The 21,348-nt window shown below is 61.7% G+C and overlaps 1 protein-coding gene across 4 annotated transcripts; it reads right to left on the reverse strand.

Moving 5' to 3' along the window:
• Window positions 1-1,603: 1,603 nt before the first annotated feature.
• Window positions 1,604-21,306, reverse strand: MMP15 (matrix metallopeptidase 15). Of its 4 annotated transcripts, none has more exons than XM_059667915.1 (10): window positions 20,581-21,305; window positions 10,215-10,363; window positions 9,637-9,762; window positions 7,977-8,284; window positions 7,516-7,677; window positions 6,166-6,419; window positions 5,644-5,787; window positions 4,935-5,080; window positions 4,697-4,812; window positions 1,604-3,424 (listed from the first exon to the last, which is right to left on the reverse strand). In XM_059667915.1, exons 1-10 carry the CDS (start codon window positions 20,737-20,739, stop codon window positions 2,988-2,990), a joined length of 2,001 nt encoding a protein of 666 aa, XP_059523898.1. In that variant the 5' UTR covers window positions 20,740-21,305; the 3' UTR covers window positions 1,604-2,987. The 4 variants fall into 4 exon arrangements, with proteins under 4 accessions (XP_059523898.1, XP_059523897.1, XP_059523899.1 ...); XM_059667914.1 differs by having other exon boundaries at window positions 4,935-5,085; window positions 5,649-5,787; window positions 20,581-21,303; XM_059667917.1 differs by lacking the exon at window positions 1,604-3,424 and adding an exon at window positions 3,511-3,634 and having other exon boundaries at window positions 4,675-4,812; window positions 4,935-5,085; window positions 5,649-5,787; window positions 20,581-21,304.
• Between the last annotated feature and the right edge of the window lie 42 nt (window positions 21,307-21,348).

Consider the following 21,348-nt stretch of genomic DNA (forward strand, 5'->3'; position numbering starts at 1 on the left):
ACCAGCGCTGCAGCCACCATCCTCTGTCCATCTTCCCAGCAGCGGCCTTGGCAGGTCACCTTATCCCTCCCACTGAGGTTTAAGTTTGCAGTATCGGGGCTGAAGCCTCAACTCCACGCTGTGCGAACGCAGAGGGAAATGGGCTGGAAGAAAACTGGGGGAGTTGATGGGACTCATCTTCTTCCCCTTCTCTTTATCTGTAGTGTCTTCCTTGTCTTCCTTTGGAATTAGCAAAATCTAAAGGAACAAAAGATCTAAAGGAAGGGATGGGGGCTGTGAGGGGCCCAAGGTGAGTTTAGGTTACAGCCGTGTTCATCAAAAAACCAGTTTAAAGATGCAGGCTCCTGTTAATGCTGGGGCAGCCAGTGTCTGGGGGTGGGGTGGCGGGACTGGCTGGGGTGCTCCATCCGTCCCTCCCCAGAGACCTCCTTCACACAGCCGGCCACCGAGGGATAAGGAAGGGGCTCCAGAGATGAGCTGGCTGTCCCTTCGGCCACTGGGTCTCTAAGATTTTACCGAAGAGCTAGGGGGTGGGAGTTTCCTGCCGGGCTGACCCCTCCGCCAAGTCCCAGTGAGAGGCCCCCCCCTGCGTCCCACACTGCCTCCCCCCTGCCCGTGACCTCGGGCTTCGGGTGACCCTGAGTTTCAGCAGAAGGCAGACCTGGGTGGGGTCCTGTGGCTTCTGCCACAGAAAAGCTTAGAAGATGGAGTCCGCTCTGGACCCCCAGGCCCTCCCCTCCCCGTGCCCCCCAGGTCCCTGTGTGGGGGCGCACAGGGTTTCCAAACTTAGCCTGACGGGCCTTGGGGCTTCCTAGGGCCAGCATTTCCGACTCTCTTCAGCCAGTTTTCAATACAAAGAGAGGAAAGGGAGGGGTCAGGGGGGCTGGGGAGGGGCGTGCAGCTGTGGGGGAGGGTGGAGCCCTGAACAGGTTGAAGGACCCTGTTGGAGGAGTTGTGGGACCCACTGCAGCTGATCACTGCATTCCTGGGGGTGCAGGCCGGTGCCCAATAGGACGGCCCAGAAGACAGACGGGGCTGGGCGTGGCGGGGGGGTGGGGGGGGGTCCAAGGCTGACCCAGACCTGAGGGCCAGCACTGCTTGTCCCCTGCACTCCTGGGCGAGCCTTCTTGCTGCTTCAAAGATGCGAGGGCAGATCTGGGGTGCCCCTCGCCCTCCGACAGAGCACGAGGTGAGGGGAGTCCGCAGTGGCATCGTTTCCCAATCCTTCTTGACCAGGCTGGTCCTCAGGCTGCTCAGAGCCCAGCCTGGATGGGTGGCCCGGGCCTCCCACTCCTCCTGGGTGTGCAGGGCGTGGGACGCTGGGCTGCCCTTTCTCGCCAGGAATGAATGACACATCATCCCCACCCCTTCCTGTCCCACCCCAGCCCCCTGCCCCAACCTCCTCCCAGCTACTGAGGGCAGCTGCCTCTCACTCTTACCCCAGCTCCTCCCTCCCAGGGCGCCTGGGAAGGAGACCCGCAGAGCTGGGAGCAAGGCCTGTTAGATGTGGGAACAAGTGCCCACCCCACCCCCTCCCACCGGGGACCTGCAGCCCCTCCAGCTGTCAGCTCCGGCCCAAGGCCTCTTACAAAGGAGGCCACGCTCGCCGGCCATACGGTTTAATCAGTGCAGGTTATTTACAGAAAGACACATATGGGGTGGACACGGACCCCCGTCCCCGCTTGGCTGGCTCTCCGTTCTCAGGATGGAGGGGGCGGAAGCTGCTGGACCCGCATTTGGGGGCCAGCCCATGAGAAGTCCCTCCCTGGGGGCCTCGGGGTTCTGGGGGGCAGAGCCGGCTATACAGTACCATTTCCCACAGCAGCCTCGCCGCCTCTGCTCGGTTTGGGAAGGAAAAGAAGGGAGCAGCTCGCCCTCAGGGCTGAGCCTGGCAGCCTCCAGGCCCCAGTGGCTCCCGCTGGCCTCTCCCACCAGGGCCCGGGGGTGGGGGTGGGGTGGGGGGCAGGGAGCTGCAGGGGAGTAACCCCCTCCAAGCCTGGTGCATGCTGGGCTGTGGGCACCCACACAGGTGGGCATGCTCTATGACTCCAGCGCCCCAGCCTGGGCACCCATCAGCCCCCTCTCTCCCAGGAGAGCTGGCCAACTGGCAGCTGGAGCCTGAGGCTGGTGGGGTTCCGAGACCCCTGAGGATGGGGGTGTGGGGGAGAGAGGATGGGATTAGGCCCAGGGAGGGGCCCAGGTGGGTCCTATAGCTCAGAGAAGAGAAGGTGGACTGGGGGCTGGAGGCCCAGCCAGGGAGCGAGGCTCCTGGCTGGAGGGGCCTTGGCAGACGCCCTTTGGTCCTTGGTAAGGCGGGCCCAGAACCCCGTCTCTAGACAGATAAGGAGGTGTGGGCTCAAGGGGTACGTGGGAGCTGGGGGCTGCCGGCCCCTCCCTGGCCAGGGGCGGGTAGGGTTCTTAGGCACAAGGAGCTCGGGCTGCTGGGGTTGGTTGGGAAGGAACCAGACTCAACATGGACTCACAGCCAGGGTCACCTCCCCTTCCTGTCCCCCTGGCTTGGGGTGGCCCTGGCGGCCTACACCCACTTCGCTGTTCCTAAGGCAGAGAAAGACGTAGGTGGGCGGAGGCCAGGGGAGCTCCCGGTCAGGTTCTGGGGCTCCGGCTGCGGGCCTGGCTCCCACCTGCGCCTTCTGACCCTCCCCTCTGCTGGCTGTGGCCTTGCCAAAGGTGGGTGGGGCCTCATTCCAGGTCTGGAGCTAACCTCCATTTAGAAAGCTCTACCCCCTGCCCTGAGGGACTGGCCCAGGCCAGGAAAGTAGAAACCAATGCTCAGTTAGTGTGCAAAAACCAAACAAAAAAACCTGGGCATAAATAAACCACGGGGGCAGGGCTGGCAGGGGTGTTGGAGGGCCTGCCTGGGGGGCCCCACCCGGGGGCCGAGGGAGCCACGGGAGGCTCTCGCCGGGTGCCCCAGGGGCAGTCTCAGAACCAGCCTGGCCCTAGCACCGTGAGGAGCAGGAGGCGGCTCAGACCCACTCCTGCAGGGAGCGCTTGCAGTACAGGAGCATGCGGGGCGCGCCCTTGCGCTGCATCTGCACCAGGGCGTACGTGAGGCCCAGGATGCACAGCAGCAGCAGCAGCGGGGGCACCAGCACCATCACCATGTTCACCGTCCGCGTCACCTCCTCCATCTGCACCACCACGCGGCTGCCCCCGTCCTCCTCCGGCCCGGCCCCGGCCTCGCGGCCCCCGTCACCCTCCTGGCCGTCCCCGCCGGCCCCGGGCTCTGCGCCCGCCTCGGGGTCGGGGTTGAAGGGCGGGCGGGCGACGTCGGGCCATCGGGGTCCCGGCTCTTCGCAGCCCATGAAGTCCCGCAGGATGGACTTGGGGTAGCCGGGCTCCATCCGCAGGCGGTCGTTGTCGAACTTCCAGTATCGGGTGCCCTTGTAGAAGTAGGTGTAGGCTGCGGGGCAAGCAGGCAGGGGTCAGAGTGGGGCCTGGCTTTAGACACCCTCCTTTCCGCATGGCCGGTTTGGCTCAGTGGAGAGAACGTCAGTCTGTAGACTAAAGGGTCCTGGGTTCGATTCCGGTCAAGGGCACGTGCCTCAGTTGAGGGCTCAATCCCCGGCCCCAGGTTGGGTGCGTGTGGGAGGCAACCAATCGATGTGTCTCTCTCACATCGACGTGCCCCTCTCTCCCTTCCTTCCACTCTCTCTAAAAATCAATGGAAAAATATCCTCGGGTGAGGATTAATCACAACAAAAAACACACAGAACAACTTCCTTCTACTTGCTTCCCTGAGCATTTTCAAATCTGCCTCTTCCCAATTACAGGTGCCCTTGACCCAAACCCTGCAGAGTGGGGCAGGGTTTGGGTCAAGGGCACCTGTGCTTCCGGCGGGGCTGACACTGACGAGGGCAGTGCAGGGGGCAGGAGGCTCAGTCAGGGGACCCTGTCCCCTGTCCAAGGTCTGGGTTCACCCCACACGAGGCCGGCCAGTGTCTCGCTCAAGGCCGCACAGCCCGCCTGCAGCGGACCTGGAGCAGAGCCCAGCACCGCCTTGGCCCGGCTCTCCGGCCTTGGGCATCTGGCCACGTCCCGTCAGCCCCAGGAAGGGCCAGAATCACGGGGCGAGTCTACACTCTGCTGAGCAGGGAGATGAGAGCGGCTGCAGAGTGCTGGCATCACACACAGAAGTAGGGGGATCCCCTGAGCAATGGCAAAGCCCAAAGGGAACCTAAGAACCAGGGCTACGGCTCTTTTAAGCCCGCCAGAGACCACCCTGGAGAAACAAAGCCACAGCTCCCTGTCGCTCGGTTATAATGACAGAGATCTGGCTTCCATTTCCAGGGAGGAGAGTGGGTACCCGGGAGGACTCCCATCCCATGGCTCTGAGCCCAGCTCGAGGCTGGCTGGTGAGCAGGGCAGTTCTGAGCGCCAGTGCTGGACACGGGTGGGCCTGGGTGGGACTCCTGACCCCACCACTTCCTCGCTGTGGGGTCTGGGGCCCTTTATTCAAGCTCCGTGGTTGAGTGTGTGCGTCTGTAAGCTGGGATGGTGAGGATGCAGGGAGGATCAGAGGGTCATGCGCCAGAAGCTCCCAGCAGCCTGGGGCCTGACACAACCCTGTCCCCCACATATGTCATCACAAGGTCTGATGGCCTTGGAAAGCCCCGCCCCGTGTGTGGGGGAGGGGATGGTGAGTGCGGCCACGGCAGGGTGCTGGCCTTGGTACCTGCATCGTTGCTCAGGAAGGCTCCTCTGGGGGAGACGGGGATCCCCTGCCAGACACTGATGGGCTTGGGGTAGCCGGGGTCTCCCCGCTGCGTCTCCTCATTGAAGCGCCAGTACCTGTGACCGAAAGCACAGACTGTGGGCCTGCTGGGCCTGGAGTCTGGTCCCCACTGGTCGGGGGTGCTCTCTGGGTGGGCCTGGGGGCAGGGGGGCGTTTCCCGGTCGGGGAGGGCACTCACCTGTCCTCCTGGAAGAAGAAGGTGTGCCCCGTGGGCTCCCACCAGATGGCCGTGTCGATGCGGTCGTAGGGGATGCCCAGGCCGTAGCTGGTCAGCGGCTGTGGGTAGCCGGGCTCCAGGTTCGCCTCTCGGAAGAGCCAGTAGCGGTCGCCTGTGGGAGGAGCGGGAGGTGGTGAGAACAGGGCTGGGGGCTGAAGAGGTGGGCAGGGCGGGGGCACAGGAAGGTTATTCTGGGCCCACAAATCCATTCACATCCACTGCCACACTCACACACACACACACACACACACACACACACACACACAGTCACACTCACACCCTTGTACATAGGACAGGCACTGACACCCACGACAACACACAAGGCAACTCACCCTGTGTCACACCCACTCTGCACTCATGGACAACTGTGACACACTCGTTTACACACATGCATGTGACCGCTCACACCTGAGCACACACCACACACCCAGTCACATGTGAACATGCACCCCTGCCTGGCCTCTGGGTCTGGGGGCTGTTCCCTGGGGCACCCCAGCACATGGCCCAGGGCTCCCCACTTTTGGTTCGGGCCCAGCCCTGTTCTGGGGGAGCTGCTGCCTCACGGAAGCTCAGGGAGGGCCCTGGGACACAGGTGATCAGGCCGCTGCCCAGTGGGCGCCATGCCCTTCGCTCTCCTCCCACCCCGGGCCCCGCCCTGCCCACCACCCAGCTCACCTTTGAAGAAGACAAAACGGCCATCCTGGCGCTCGTAGGCAGCGCTGATGTCGCTGGGCAGACCTCGCCAGAAGTGCCCAATGGGCATCGGATAGTTGTCCAGGACGCGGTTGTGCCGGACCCGCCAGAACCAGCGGCCCTGGGGAGGGCGGGGGTGTGAGTGGGCAGAGCGTGTGCACTGCCTCGACCTGGGAGAGGGACCACCTGGGGCCACCCCTGCCTGGACCAGGGAGGGTCCGGCACAGGCACTGAGGGCAGCACCGGGGGAGCCCTCGGCGGAAGGGGCAGAAGGGGCGGGGTGTGGGGCAGACCCTGGGCCTGCTGTAGGACTCCAGGGAGACCCCTCATCCCCCGGCTGGGGCTCCGCAGTCTAGTCTCCTGGCTTCTGGGGCTGCTCAGTGAGGAAGTGGGGGTGCCGAGCAGCCAGGTGGGGCACGGCTCTGGGGGTGGGCGGGGCGGGGGGCTCGGGCTCTGAGTCTGGGCCAAGGGGCCGAGGGAGGCATGGGCAGGGTCAGACCTTGAACACGAACATCTCCCCACGCAGCATGGCCACCGTGTCAAAGTCCCCGTCGCAGATGTTGGGGCCATACTGGTCAGGCCGCTCCGTGGCTCGGGGCTGGACTGGGGGGCCTGGCCTTGGGGGCCGCTCCGGCTTCCCGTCTGGGGGTGGAGGCTGGGGAGGTCTGGGGGGCCGCTGGTCTGGCCGGCCTGGCCGCCGGGGCGTCACCGTGGGGAGGGGCCGGGTGGGTTGCGGCCGTCCGTCTGGGGAGCCTGCAGCGTCCAGGGAGGGGGAATAAGAAGTGAGGAAGCTGCCCGGCCGGTGTGGCTCAGTGGTTGAGCATCGACCTATGAACCAGGAGGTCATGGTTCGATTCCCGGGCAGGGCACGTGCCTGGGTTGCAGGCTTGATCCCTAGTAGGGGGCGTGCAGGAGGCAGCCAATCAGTGATTCTCTCTTATCATTGATGTTTCTCTCTCCCGCTCCCTTCCTCTCTGAAATCAATAAAAATATATTAAAAAAAAAAAAAGAAGTGAGAAGGAGGCCCCAGAATCCAGCCTTGTCCTCCTCAGAACCCTGCGACCCCAGGCCCAGCCTGAAAAACCTGTGCCCCAGGTGAAGGGCCCGTCCCGGTGAAAGGCCCTGTCTGTCCACACAGACCCCCTCCCCACACCCCCATCCTCAGGAGGATCCCCATCCTTCTCCATAGAGCCCCCTCGTTGGCCTCCCCACGCTGGGCTTAGGTCGCTGTGCCCCGAGGCAGCTGGTGTCTCCGGTTCCCCAGTTCCCCTGGAGGCTCGCGGGACACACACAGAGGCAGGAACATGGTTCTGCAGCCCCTGCCGAGTTCCATCTGATTACCAGGTTGCTAGGGATACAGTGAGGCATGTCTGCCATGTGCCCAGCAAGGTGGGCACTGCCGGTACCCTCAGGAGCCCTCACCGCTGGGGCCTGGGTGGGGCCTGGGTCGGGGGTGCCTCCTGCCTGAGGACACTGGGAAGTGATAAACCGACAATATTAGCCGAGAGTCCAGGGCAGGTTTGGGCTGGGAGCGACAGTAGGAGGAATGGGGTCCTGGAACCTCTGGTCAATAAGACTATCACTGAAGCTAGAAGGAGAGGGGGTCAGAGATGGAACCACCCCCCACCCCCACCCCCCGCAGGCTCCAGCAGGAGCCACTGTTGGGCTCTGGGTATAGGTTCTGGGTTTGATTTCTACCACCGTCTGAGTGATATGGACAAGTCACGAATCCTCTCTGGGCCTCAGTTTCTCGTCTATAAAATGGGACAGCAGTAGCACCTGTGCCTGGTGGGGCTGGGTTGAGGGGTGGCGTGCAGAGTCCACCAGCGTGTCCCTGCCGCTCGCTCACCGTAGAGCTGCTGGATGCCCCGGAGGTCGTCCTCGGGCAGCTGGAAGTTGTCAATGTCCATCCATTGGTAGAACGGCGCCATGATGGCGGTGGGGTTGCTGGAGTGCTCCAGCCCCAGCGCGTGGCCCAGCTCGTGCACTGCCACCAGGAAGAGACTGTTCCCTGAGGTGGGACAGCAGCACGGTCAGCTCTGGCCTGGCCCAGGACCTGGCCCCCTGGACTGTGGGCTGAGGCTGCCAGGGAGCCTGTCCTTGTTTCACTCTTAGAAGAGGCTGAGCTGCTCTGACTTCCGGGCCTCCAACTTCCCCATCTGAGCAATGGGTACAATGATCCCTTCTCTTCCCTCCCACCCCTTGAAGATGGTAGGACAACAGCTTAAGACCAAATGTCCATGCTCTCCCCTCCCAACCCTGCGTTCCCAGCTCTGCCTCCCTTGCCCTCGCCTGGCCAGCTGTTCTCACCATGCATGTCGGTGCTGGAGAAGGTCCAGGGCTCATCTGCGTCGAAATGGGTGTCCCCGCCCAGGCCAGGGCCCGGGAAGTAGGCGTGGGCCAGAAAGCCGCCCGTGCCATCAAAGGGTGAGCTGTCGCCATGGAAGCCAGAGGCAAAGAGGACCATGATGTCAGCCTCCTTCTGTCTCCGCAGCCTGATGTCCTGGTAGGGCACCTCCTGGAAAACCAGGGGCGTGGCCTGCTCCCACACGCGGAAGGCCCTGCGCACCGCCTCCAGCGAGTGGTACCAGCCCAGCTTCTCCGTGTAGTTCTGGATGCTGCAGGTGGGCGGGGAGACAGGCCCGTGAACCCAGGGCCTGGGGCTCCTGCCCACTGCTGGCACCCACTGGGTTGGAGGCCAGGACACATGCTCTCAAGGTACGTGCATAAGATCTGAGCTGGGCCCCGGCCGGTGTGGCTCAGTTGGTTGAGCATTGTCCCATGCACTGCAAGGTTGCTGGTTTGACTCCTGGTCAGGGCACATGCCCGAGTTGTGGGTTTGACGCTTGGTCAGTGTATGTGTGGGAGGTAACCGATCGATGTTTCTCTCTCTCTCTCTCCAAAAAAAAGAAAAGATCTGAACCGATTTAACAACAATGCCTGACATTTCAACCATTAGTTTGCTTGGAGGTGAACTTGAAAAAGAGGCATGTCAAAACCAGGAATTCATTAGGATATTCCCACATAAGGCTGCATGGTGCCAAATACGCCTATTTTCTGAAAGAAAACGTTAAGTAAATGAATGTACGGGGGATATGTAGCTGAAAGAACCAAAAAGAGCAATGCGAATGCCTGAGGTTTGGGGCTATCGGTTCTGAATGTTGGGTTCCAGGTCAGGCTGACCTGGGTTCAAGGTCATTTTCTGTGTGACTTTGGGCAAGCGAGTCATCTCTCTGAACTTGAGTTTTCTCATCTGTAAAAGGGGTAAAGGTTAGTGCTTTCATCATGGTGTCCCCGGGAAGGTGAAATGAATGAACTCGTTAAATCAGAGGAAGTGTCTGCTGGACCATGAATTCACTGGGGGCCTGGGGTCTCAGAGGCCGTGGGAGCTACTCCTCCTCGGGCGACGGAGCTCCGGTGGGGCCGTGGCTGGACAGACACAGGAAGAGGAGCCCTTGGGGACCGCGTTTCTTGCCCGAGGACTCAGCACAAAGGAGGAGGGTGCCTGCGGGTTTTTGCAGGTGACTTGCTGCCTGCCCGCCCACCCCGCAGATGCCTGGATTCCGGCCCCCTCTCCTCCCCCACCCTCAGGTGCCTGACACCCCATCCCCACACTGTGGAGGCCCTCAGTGGGTGCCGGTGCAGTGAGGCCGAGCCAGGCAGCTGGTGGGGGGAAGGGGAGGGGGAGGGGGAGGGGGAGGCCGGGGAGGGAAGGAGGAGAGAGCGGAAGCCGCTCCAAGGGTCCCGACCTTCTCAGGAGGAAGATAGCCTGGGGTGTGCAGCCATGGTCAGTGTGGGAGCCAGAGTGGGTTTGGACTGTCTATACTGGGCACCCTGGGGGCGGGGGGTGGGGGGGGCTGCTGAGAAAGGAAACCTTCCAGACAAGTCCACTGGGAAGCCTGAAGCCTCAGACCAGGTGATGGGGAAGTGCCCTGGCAGGGACGCCACCCTGGGAAGCTGGGGTCCCTACCTGAAGGTCAGGTGGGGGTTGTTCCACTTCCTGCCAGTGAGGGCATAGCGCTTCCGCCGCCGCAGATTGGCTTTCACATGCACCCCGAACTGATCCGGCACGCCACAGCGGGGCCGCTTCATCCACCTGGCTCGCGGGCGGGGAGGGGTGAGCACACAGCCTCCTCCAGGCAGCCCACCGCCTTCCACCCTCCACCTCTGGCCTTCAGCTGCCACTCAGGGTGTGGTGGGAGACCAGCTAAGCTCTGTCCCATTCAGAGCAAAGCCGAACGACGCTGTCCCATCCCAGGCATGTACGCTACCGAGTCCCTCCACTGCTGTCAGTGATGGCAGACATCACTCATCTACCCTGTGCTCCTTGCGGCCAAGCTGGGATTCGGCCTCAGGAGCTTTCTCAACACAAGGCTTCAGGCAGCCCCTCCCAACCAATCAGAGCTAGCACAGAGGATCAAACTATTTGTCGTCTCGTATGGAGACCACGCTTTTCTGGTAACTCCGTGTGCCAAGACCTCCCGAGAGCAGGCCAGGCGGAGGGCAGGGGCCAGGGGCGTCTGGGGAGGGCCCGACAGAGGGACTCACGTCTTGGTCTCCTCGTCAAGCACGCCGGTGACAGGGATCCCGTAGAAGCGCTGCATTTCGGAGAGGGCTGAGGCCAGGATCTGGGCCGAGCGCATGGTGGACATGTGGCGGCTGGGCTGAGGCAGGTAGCCGTAGAGTCGCAGCCAGTTCTGCAAAGGAGAGACCACGGTGGTCAGCATGGCTGGCTCTGGAGACACAGCCTGCATCAGAGCCGCCCACTACCATCGCCCAGAGCCGCCACCACCTCCCTGCTTTCACCTCCTGCGCTGGTTTTTATCATCTCTTAAAAAAATTATTTTATTGAATTTGAGAGAGACAAAAAGGTAGAGGGAGAGAGATGGAGAGAGAAACATTGACTGGCGCAGGTCTGAACCTGAAACCTGGACATGTGCTCTGCCTGGGAATCAAACTGGCAAACTTTTGGGCATGGGATGACACTCAACCGACCGAGCCACACCGGCCAGGGCCCTTGCGTCTATTTTCACACGAGCGCCCAATCAAAAGCCCTTTACAAGTCAGGTCTGGTCTCCAAAGACTTCTCATCTTAGAGGAAAAGCCAATTTTTACAGAAGCTACCAGGCCCTCGCTACCTGACCCCACTTCAGCTCTCAGCCCTCACTCCTACCATCCACCCAGCCAGGCACCCTCCTGCCTCAGGCCCTTTGCACGTGCTGCGGTCTCCCAGATGTCTGCACGGCTCCCACCCCGTGTGCTTCAGGTCTCCGCTTCAGCCTCACCTGACTGGAGGGTGTTCTCTGACAGCACTGAAAAAGACCCCCACCTGCTGTACCCTGCACCCCCTCTCCTCCTTTCTTGCACTTGTCACCATCTGACACACCGCATATGTCACTTAGGTGTTTACCACTTGTCTCCGCCACTAGGATGACAGGAGGACGGGATCCCTGATGAGCCTGGCTGAGCTGTAGTGAGAAAGGGGACTCTGGCCTGATCACTCATGGCCCCATGGCCACGAGCGCACGATGACCACCGTGGGAGGCTGGGCACAGAGGCCAGGGACTTCTGTGGGCCTTGGCCACATGGAAAGGGGTCCTTTGCACCTTTCCTGGGCCACCCTGGGTCTCTGGGTGCCCCCCCAGAGGTACGGGACCTGAAGGCCTGCTGTGCACCCACAAGGCAGGATGATGACCAAACATGGTGGCTGCTCTGGGCTGACAGCCAGGTGTCAGCTGGCCAGGGCCACGCCCCCATCTGTCTGCCACCAGTGTCACAGCCAGCTCCTCGGGGACTTGCTCCCTCAGTGCCACCCTCAGCCCAGCCCCGGTATCCGGCCACACCCCTGGCTCAGCAGCACCCAGACTGCCGCTGGAGGGAGCGCTGCTGGGCCCAGGAGGGCAGCGCAGAGACACAGAAAGAACCACCAGGCTTCTCAGGCCCGGGAAACAGCCACAGAACCAGGAGGCAGAGCCGGGGGCAGATGAGAAACAACCATGACTCTGGGGACAGACAGGGCTGGGAACATATCCAGCCAAGCCTCGCTGAGGGGTGGCTCTGTTATCCGAGGACTTGCCTCACATCTGGGGTTTCTGTGAGGACTAAGTGGGGACACTAGCGCTCGCACTGTTGGGCAGGGGAACGTGCTCAATAAACGTGCCATTGATGACAGAGGCCAGGGCTGTCTGGCTGTCCCTGGAGGGGCAGGTTTTTGCTTCTACCGACAGGGCTGAAGGTTCCAGGCTCCAGCAGGGCCTGAGGGCTGTGTGGCCTCCCCTGCCAGCCCAGCCCAGCCCAGCGGTGTGGCCCAGGGCACCTTCCCTCCGCTCCACCAGACATAGGCACAGTCAGGGCACCTTCCCTCAGCTCCTGCTCTTTCCAATCACAGGAAACTGCTCCCAAAGTTCCTGGGTGTGTGTCTAAGGGGGGACACCCGCCACCCTTAATGGACGATTTTCCCGAAGAGGCTTGGAGAGATCTAGAAGGTCAGGCCATGATGCTCAGCTCCGCAGGGAAACGATCAGCTGGAGGTGGGGCTGCTGCCTACAGCGAGGGCACCTGACATCACTTATTTCCATAAGGTAAAAATATCTCCGGGAGCTCAATCACAGGCACCCCGGGCTGATTAGCAGTGTCTGCAGAGTGACAGGAGGGCAGGGAGGGGGAGGCTCAGGCTGGGGCCCTGGGCTGGGGGAGGGGAGCGAGTTGGGCCTGTCTGCAGGGAGGACCTCAGAGCCCAGCAGAGGGCATGGGATTAGGGGAGGCCTTTTGAAAAATACATATATTTTCATTGAGTTCAGAGAGGAAGGGAGAGGAAGAGAGAGACAGAAACATCAATGATGAGAGAGAACCACAGCACGCCCCCCACGGGGAATCAAGCCTGCAACTCAGGCATGTGCCCTGACCGGGAATCAAACCATGACCTTCTGGGTCATAGGTCGACATTCAACCACTGAGCCACACCGGCAGGGCACCTAGTCTCACAGGTGGAGGGCCAAGCAGGTGGAACTTGGTTTCTCAGCTGGGGACACTGAGGCTTGGGCATGTCAGTAAGCAGCAGAACAGAGGGCCCTCCTCCACGAGGGTCATTCAGTGGGAGGCAGGGAAGGTTCTAAAGCGAACTCTGGAGCCATGAGGCCCCTCCTACCTGCAGCCCATCCTGAAGACCCCGCCCACCTGGCTCCTTCAGCCATTTCTTTCTGGAGCTCCACATGTGTGCACAGGTACTTCAGGTGAGTGGCTGGGTCCAGGCAAGGAGATGTGGGGCCATCAGGTGTCTGAGGGGATCCCTGGCCCCCTGCCCCTAGCAGAAGCCATACATGCAGCAGGCCAGGGCCGAGACTGCTGTGGGCTGGCCATCCGGTCAACGCTCACAAGAACCCCATTCCCGTTATACAAACGGTGAGTGAGGTTCAGAGAGGGTGCGTGGCCCACCCAGGGTCGCACAGCCGATCTGGCTAGAGCTCGAGCCCACAAGCAGAACGACTGGACCAGGCTGCGTGCGAAACAGCACCAGCCCCGCTTGGCCGGAGGCTGGGGACACCGGGCTCCGGCCCTTCCCAGGAACAGTGCCCCGCACAGCCCTGGGGGAGGGCGTCTGATCCTCCCCACGCTCCCCAGCTCTGGCTGGGTCTGGGCACTGGGCCATGTCAGCTGGGCTGCCCCCCGGGGCTGCAGAGACAATGCCAAGGCAGGCCCGCAGGGAGGGTGTGTCTGGGAAGGAGCTTCCAGATGGATCAATGCCGTGCATTAAGCACAGCCGTGGGGGCAGGGGGCGAGGGCTGCGGCTGTCACCACAGCCGGCTCCTCCCACCGGCCTTATCAGAACCTGTGCGATAAGGTCGGTCCGCAGGGCTCTGCTTTGCTTCTGTCACCCGTGGCTCTCCGTGGCGTGTCACCCTGGCGGGGCTGCCCAGAGAGGCACAAAGGCATCTCGTTGGCCCTTCAGGGCGCTCGGTCCTTGCTGTGCTCCTCCCCACCCCCGCGTCGCAGTCTGAGGGCTCTTGGGAGCAAGCCAAGGCCATGCCGGGCACAGAGCGGGATGATGAGCCTGGGGGAGTCACAGACGCTGCAGAGGCAGGGCATGCACCCCAGGCCCGCTGGGCCCAAACCTGCGCAGGGGTCTGAGCCAGGCCTAGGCTCCCCCAGTCTCAGGCTGGAAGGGACCTCAAAGCCATCAAATCCAACTACTTCACAGAAACCTCCATGGGCCACCACTGGGCTAGGGTCCCATCAGGCCTGTTCCCCTGAAAAGATGGGGGGCTCACTGCCACCAAGGTGGCCCGTTCCATCTTCGGGCAGCCTTGATGGTTGGCCCTTCCTCAGGCAGAGCAGAAACCTGCCCGTGCCATCTGCCCCTTGGTCCGGACTGCTTCGGCCGCACAAGGGTGACAGCACAGGTGACCTAACCAGCTCCAAGGCCGCTGAGGAAAGGGGGCGCCGGCCAGGCCACCCCGTCCTTGGCGGGTGATTTACTACCTTCAGAAGCAGCACGGTCCATATTCGAGCAATTCTAGAACTGCCCTTCGAGAAGGGAAAGCTGCGGGTGGGGGAAGGGGCTCTGGGGGGGATGGTGCGGGGCTGTGAGCCATAGAAGCAGGAAAGAGGCTGGCGGCCTGTGTTCCTGCCCCTTCCTTACCTTGTGGCCTCCCAGCCTGCCGGGCTTTCCTTAACCTGGGGCTTTCCTTAACCCGGAGCAAGAAACAGCAGGGTCCTCTGGCCAGTGGTGGGCAGGGTGGGGTGAAAGAGGCCTGTTTGCTAGTGGTTCCGGTTGGCGGGGGGCCAGGCCTGGGCCTCACCTGGAAACCCTCATAGGTGTTAATCTCCTGGATGGGGGTGTCCACAGGGCAGAGCCTGGGTGGCCGGACTGGAGAGGGGGAGGGCTCCAGGTTCAGCCAGCCCCACCTCCACCATCTCCTTCCCACCTGGCTGGGGCCCAGCAGGACAGAACCAAATGTGTTGAAGGTGCTCAAAAAAGCATGGTAGCCTGCTGGGCCCAGGTGAGGCCACGGCGCACGGCGGTTGGTCAGCATTTTACACGTTAATGCGCAAGGACTCTCCCCACTGACTCCACCCAGGAGATGCGCTCACTAGTCTCATTCTGGAGATAGGGAAACTGAGGCTCAGATGGGTTCGACGACTTGCTCGGTAGCTAATGCTGTTTGCTCCTCACGGTCACTGCTCTGCCACCATTCTGCAAGCGCTTCCTACGTGCCAGGGGCCATGCTCACAAGTGTTGGACAGGAAGCTGGGCTCTCACCCCCGAGGGTGCAGTCGCTCCTGGGAGAAGGACAGGGTGGTGTCCGGAGCCAAGGACTAGCTTGAGAGCTGATCTGGACTCTGGTCTCCAGGCGCCATGGCTCCGGTAGCTCAGCCATCAGATGGCAATGGGATGGGGGCGTCCACCAAGGCTGGCTCATGGCTGGGACCCAGGCCCTCACCTGTCAGTCCAGATGCTGGAGGTTGAATGTCTTGTTTCCTGCTGTCCCCCCATGGGGAATGGGATCGGGCCGAGGCATCCCTCCTTGTCTCTCCGATTCATGTCCCTCTCAAACATCTCTGTTGTTCTTGCCCCGGGCTGCAAATTCTGTGCTCCCTCCCCCAAAGGGCCCAGGCATCCTGGAACCAGGTCTTTCTGGGGCTCATCTTGCCAGATGGCACCTACTGTGTGCCACAGGCCTAGAGTGTTCGGCCACCTTCGGGGTCCCAGGTCCTCACATTCATTATGGAGTCTTCCCAGGACCCTTTTGGTGATGGAGAAGGCTCCAAACAGGGAGCCCCTGACCCCTCTCTGCTTCTGTGACTCGGAGAACACAGCTCCAGGCCCAAGTGAGCCACATAGATCTTGGGATGATACTAAGGATGCCAACTATCCCAGTCGACTTGGGCTGCTATAACAAAAATATCATAAGCTGGGTAGCTTATCATAACAGACATTTATTTCTCAGTTCTGGAGACTAGAGTCCACACTCAGGATCCATGCAGGCCCTCTTCCTGGTTACACACTTCCTGGTTGCTCACTGTTCTCATATGGTGGGCGGGGCAAGGAGCTTTCTGGGCCAGCTTTTTTTTTTTATTATTTTTTAAAATATTTTTTATTGATTTTTTACAGAGAGGAAGGGAGAGGGATTGAGAGTTAGAAACATTGATCAGCTGCCTCTTGCACACCCCCCACTGGGGATGTGCCCACAACCAAGGTACATGCCCTTGACCAGAATCGAACCTGGGACCCTTGAGTCCGCAAGCCGATGCTCTATCCACTGAGCCAAACCGGTTAGGGCTGGGCCAGCTTTTATAAGAGCACTAATCTCATTCATGCTGGCTCTCTATTCATCACCTCACCACCTTCCAAAGGCCCTAATATCATCACCTTGGGAGTTAGATTTTAGCATATGAATTTGGGGGGGCGGGCATTGGTGACACATTCAGTCTATAGCACCAACTTTAATGTCTGCTGACCACAGCTGGCCTCACAGAAGTCCAGCTCCCAGCTGGGCAGAGGTGACGATGGCAGGGCACATCTGGAGCAGCAACAAAAGGGGAGTGGAGGGGGCAGCCAGAACCCAGCACTTAGCAGGGAGGGGCTTATCCATTCTGGCCAGCATTGCCCTTCTGAGTTGGCATCAGAGAACTTGGGCAGTGGATGCTGGGGTTCGGAGGAAGGCTTCTTGGGGGGGGGGGCACGTTTCTATTTATGTCATTTCTAGGTGTGTTTCTATGTCATTTCCTCTCCGCCCTTCTTGGGTGGAGCAAGGTGAGGTGTTTGTCCAAAGGTTGGAATGTGCAGGTCAGACGGATGCACTGTTCAAACAAGGAGGGCACCCTTCAAGGAGGCAGCTGACTGAGGGGACCCCAAAGCAGCCCCAAAGCAGGGACCTGGCAAAGGGCTGGGCATGAGGGGCACGGCCCAATCGGACCCTGGGCCCCTGGCGGCATCCATCAACCCAGTTCTCTGGGGGTTTGCAGATACACCGTGGAGGGATGGTTTGTTGGTAGAAAGAGAACAGACTGGAAAGAAGGGATGGGTGGGAGAAGAGAAGGGTTGCCAATGATAAGGCTCACTTTCCTCAAGGGCCGGCCCAGGCCTCTGGAGTTTCTGCTCCGTATTTAAGAAGGGGTATTAATCAGAGTGTAGGAGGGGGTGGCCAGCATGGAAGTGCCCGCAGAGATGGGAGCACAGGACACCTGGGGCTATGGCTCCCCAGTCGGATCTGAAGGTCAAAACCAGAATTCAAGCTGACCCCCCACCCTTCCTTTTGCTCGTTCTGCTCAGCAGCCAGGTAGGGACAAGAAAGGTACACAGGAAGGAGTCTGTCAGGGAAGATGAGTGTGCCCATGCTTTCGTGGCAGCTGCATCATACCTGTGACCTCTGGCAGCCTGAGTCACCTGTAGGGGCTGGCTGAGGGCCTGAGATTATACCTGGGGAGGAGGGGGCCAGTGGAAAGAGACCATAGCTTCTCTGGTGAAACCAAAAGCATTTACTAGTAAGCAGGCCAGGTGCCATAGCCAGCAAGAGTGGGACGGATCTGAAAGGGGGCCTGGACTCTTGGGGCGGGGGCAGGGGTGTGTTTGGGGGGCTGGGGGAAAGGCCAGGAGCTACAGTTGCTACCTCAGTCAGGTGAGGCCTGCATGTAGGCAGGGGGGTCGGGCTCCAGCCCAGAACAGCTGGAGACTGGCACCTGGCGTCCAAGGGAGAGAGTGGGACAGGGCAGAGTAACTCAGCGGTGGCTTCTTCAAGAAAGACAGCCTTGCCCAGCTGGTGTGGCTCAGTGGTTAAGCAACTGACCTATGAACCAGGAGGTCACAGTTCGATTCCCGGTCAGAGCACATGCCCAGGTTGTGGGCTCAGTCCCCAGGGTGGGGCGTGCAGGAGGCCGTGGTCAATGATTCTCTCTCATCACTGATGTTTCTCTCTCTCTCTCCCTTCCTCTCTGAAATCAATAAAAATATATTTAAAAAGAAAAAAAAAGAAAGACAGCCTTCTCCAGGCAGGGGCTTGGCAGGTTGCAGGTGCCTGCCAGCTCCTAGCACATGCCAGACTCCTGGATCCTCGTCTAGTGAAACTCCTGTGGTTTCTGCCTGGGAGGGGGAGGGGCTGGCCTTGGCTCAGTTACCAGGATGCTCAGAGAAGGCGCCAGCCATGACCCGACCTGAAGCCTGGAGTTTTGGGGTTCTGGGGCGAGGACCAGAGCCCTTCCCTAGGGGAGGGAGGCTCTGGACACAGGGTGCAGGCCAGGCCCAGGAGTCTCAGAGGCTGGTCTCGGAGAGCGTGGACAATTGTTCCCAAGCCTTCTGGCAAATGCACTGGCTGCTGAAGCCATTCAACTCTTTGGGCCTAGATCTGGCCAAACTTGGTGCAACTCCAAGGAACAGTCTGTACCCCAAAGCCAATCCCAGGAGCAGGGACAAGCCCCCTGTCTCTAGCCCTCCATCTACCTCGGTTTCCACGTTGGGCCCCCTAAACCTTCCAGTCTCTTTCAGCAACAGCCAACCCATAATTCTCCCCCAGAGAGAGGTTGCAGGTCACTCTCAGAATCTCTAGCTTCGTGGTCGGCAAACTGCAGCTCGCGAGCCACATGCGGCTCTTTGGCCCCTCGAGTGTGGCTCTTCCACAAAATACCACGTGCGGGCGCGCAACGTACAGTGCGATTGAAACTTCATGGCCCATGCACAGAAGTCGGTATTTTGTGGAAGAGCCACACTCAAGGGACCAAAGAGCCGCCTGTGCCTTGCGAGCCGCAGTTTGCCGACCACTGCTCTAGCTAATGCCACCAAAGGCTGAGGGCCATGGTCTGTGACCCCTGTCTGGCCCTGGGAGAGGACTGGGTGATAGAGGAGCAGAAGCAAAGGAAGGAGAGAAGGAAGTCCTGCAGACCACAGGTCCGAGGACCTATCGCCTGGCCATCTAAGATGACACTTCATCATGCACGGCCACCAAATTCCCACGTGGCCAGTAATCGCTTCCTGTGCCGCCATGCCGTTCCTAAGTGCAGCGGTTCTCAACCTGTGGGTCGAGACCCCTTTGGGGGGTCAAACGACCCTTTCACAGGGGTTGCCTAAGACCATCGGAAAACACATATATCATTACATATTGTTTTTCTGATTAATTACTATGCTTTAATTATGTTCAATTTGTAACAATGAAATTGGGGGTCACTACAACGTGAGGAACTGTATTAAAGGGTCGCGGCATTAGGAAGGTTGAGAACCACTGCCTTAGTGGATTAAAAGCGGCTCCAGGGCGGGTCTGTGACTGGCCATCCTTTAGCTCTCCCCTCCAGAGAGTGGCAGGTGGGTCCAGACACTTCACTGGGTACCTGGCTCACAGGCTGAGGGGCAAGCCCCACCCGCAGAAGCCCCTTGAGTGCCTGCCCCTATGAATGGGGGGGTGGGCAGCTGGACCAGGCATGGGCTGGGCTCCCACTCCACCTCCTGCCAGCGCCCGGCTCCCTGCAGCTTTCCCTGGCCAGGCGAGGAGCAAGGGAAGAGCAGGTGGGGAACTGGCGGAGAGGTGTAACTTGAGCCGGGAGGAATTCCCTGCCCTTCCTCCAAGCTTTTATTAAAGTCGGGCGGGGAGAGGCAGACTTCCATCGGAAAATCTCCCAGGCAGCAGGGAGATGTGGGGAAGCCGCTGGGGGCTGGGAGAACCGGCGCTCAGCCGGGCAGCGGGAGGCTTCAGGCCGGCTCAAGGGCACCGAGGCCGGAGCCTACCCGGGGAGCGCAGAGGCGGTCTTCCCCTGCCATCGGTCCACTCTCCCTTCCTAGTCCCCGCAGGGAACCGGATCTTAGAAGTCGGGCCCTAGGCGGTTTGGCTCAGTAGATGGAGCGTCGGCCTACGAACTGAAAGGTCCCAGGTTCGATTCCCGTCAAGGGCACATGCCCGGGTTGTGGGCTCCATCCCCAGTGGGGGACTTGCAGGAGGCAGCCGATCCATGATTCTCTCTTATCATGGATGTTTCTATCTCTCTCTCCCTCTTTGAAATCAAAAAAAAAAAAATACATACATATATATATAAAGAAGTCGGGAAAGAGTGGACCCCACTTTTAATTTGGGGCAATGGAGCTGGTGCCCTCACTATCCTGCCCCGAAGGATGGCGCTGGGCGACTCCATGGAGCCGCTGGCACTTAGACCCAGCTCTTCCCTGGGAGGCCGCACCTGATCACCCACCGGACCGACCCAGAGTGGGGGCCCCGTCCGACGTCAGACGGACGGGCTCGGGGTGAAAAGATGTGCGGAGCCCGTCCTCTGCGCAAAGGAGCCTCGGGCGCGGAAACTCCGGTGGCTCGGAAGCGCCGGGGAGCCTGGGTTTCTCTCTCGGACTCAACCTGGCCGTGGCGCGGCTTCGGTCCAAGAGCCCAAGAAAGTCGCCAAAGCGCCCCTTCCACCCGAGTCTGCGGCCTCGGAGGTTCGCATCCCCTTCCTCATCCCGGCCCCCGCGAGTGCCTCAGTGTCCCCCAGACCAGATGCTTTCTAGGCGGGGACGCGGGGGCGCCGCCTGCTCAGCCCGTGCTCCCCCAGGGCAGCCCCCACCCCACTCGCAAAAAACGTCACGGCGCCCGCAGGGCTCTCGAGGAATCGGCCGCCGGGAGGGAGGGAGGAAGGAGGCGAGCAAGGGCTGGGGGCGTCAGAAGCGGCTCCCGGACCCGGGCTGGGGCGGAGCAGCGCCCAGGGCAGGGGAGTGGTAGGGAAGGGAGGCAAGCCCTACGCCCCCAGGGTTTGGGAAGAGGTGCACTGCACGGGGAGAGCTGGGGAGGGCCAGCGTGCCTGGCCCCTTTCTGCGACCCCCCCCATCCCTAGGGACTGGGGGGCTCGTCTCCTCGCTTCTACCTCCCGGCCGCAGCCTGCGGGCGTGGCTCCTTCCCTGCCCCCCAAGTCTCCCAGTCCCCGGCCAAGTGCGGGCGGGGGTCCTTACCTCGGCATTGACTTCTGCGTCCTCCGCTGCGCCGGGGCCCAGGCAGCCCAGAGCCATCAGGAGCAGCGGCAGCAGTCGCGGCCGCGCCGCCGCCTCCCGGCCGCCAGGGAGGCTGCCCGCCCAGGACGGCCGTCCGGGCGCGCTCCGTTCGCTGCCCATGCTCGGCGCGGCCAGCCCGGCCGGGAGCGCCGCACGCGGGGCTCGCCCGCTCCGTGTCCCTTCACGCGGCTCGGAAACTTGCGACGCTCCCTGGCTCCCCGCCCGGCGGGCGCGCGGCAGACGGACTCCCGGTCCCGGTCCCCGCCGAAGCCGCAGAGGTCCCCTCGGCAAATTCCCACGCCCGCGGAGAAGCGGGCAGGGCAGATCCGGGCACGCGGAGCCGGCCCACGGGGGAGAGGGCCGGCCAGAGCCGCCAGCCGCCGGGTCCCGCAGCCTGGGCGCCCGGGGCCCGGCTCCCGAGAGCAATTGCAACTCCCGAGCCTTTGTCTGGCTCAGCGCTCCGGCCGCCCGGTCCCGCGGCGCCCCCTGCGCGCCCAGCTCTCTCTGTCCATGCCCGGGGCCGGGCGCTGCCCAGAGCGCGCGCCTCCCGCCCGGGGACCCTGCTCGCCCCGCGCCCGATCGGGCCCGGGTCCCCGCGCAGTCCCGGGAGGAGGCGCAGGGAGCCGGTCAGAGCGATGAGCCAGCCAGGGAGCCGGAGCCCGACGTCCCCGGCGAGTTCGGCGCAGCTGGGGCGCTCCCAGCCCTCCTCCCCGCGCGCGGTCGCCGCGG

Source organism: Myotis daubentonii, chromosome 15 (genome assembly GCF_963259705.1).
Source record: "Myotis daubentonii chromosome 15, mMyoDau2.1, whole genome shotgun sequence".
Classification (NCBI taxonomy): domain Eukaryota; kingdom Metazoa; phylum Chordata; class Mammalia; order Chiroptera; family Vespertilionidae; genus Myotis; species Myotis daubentonii.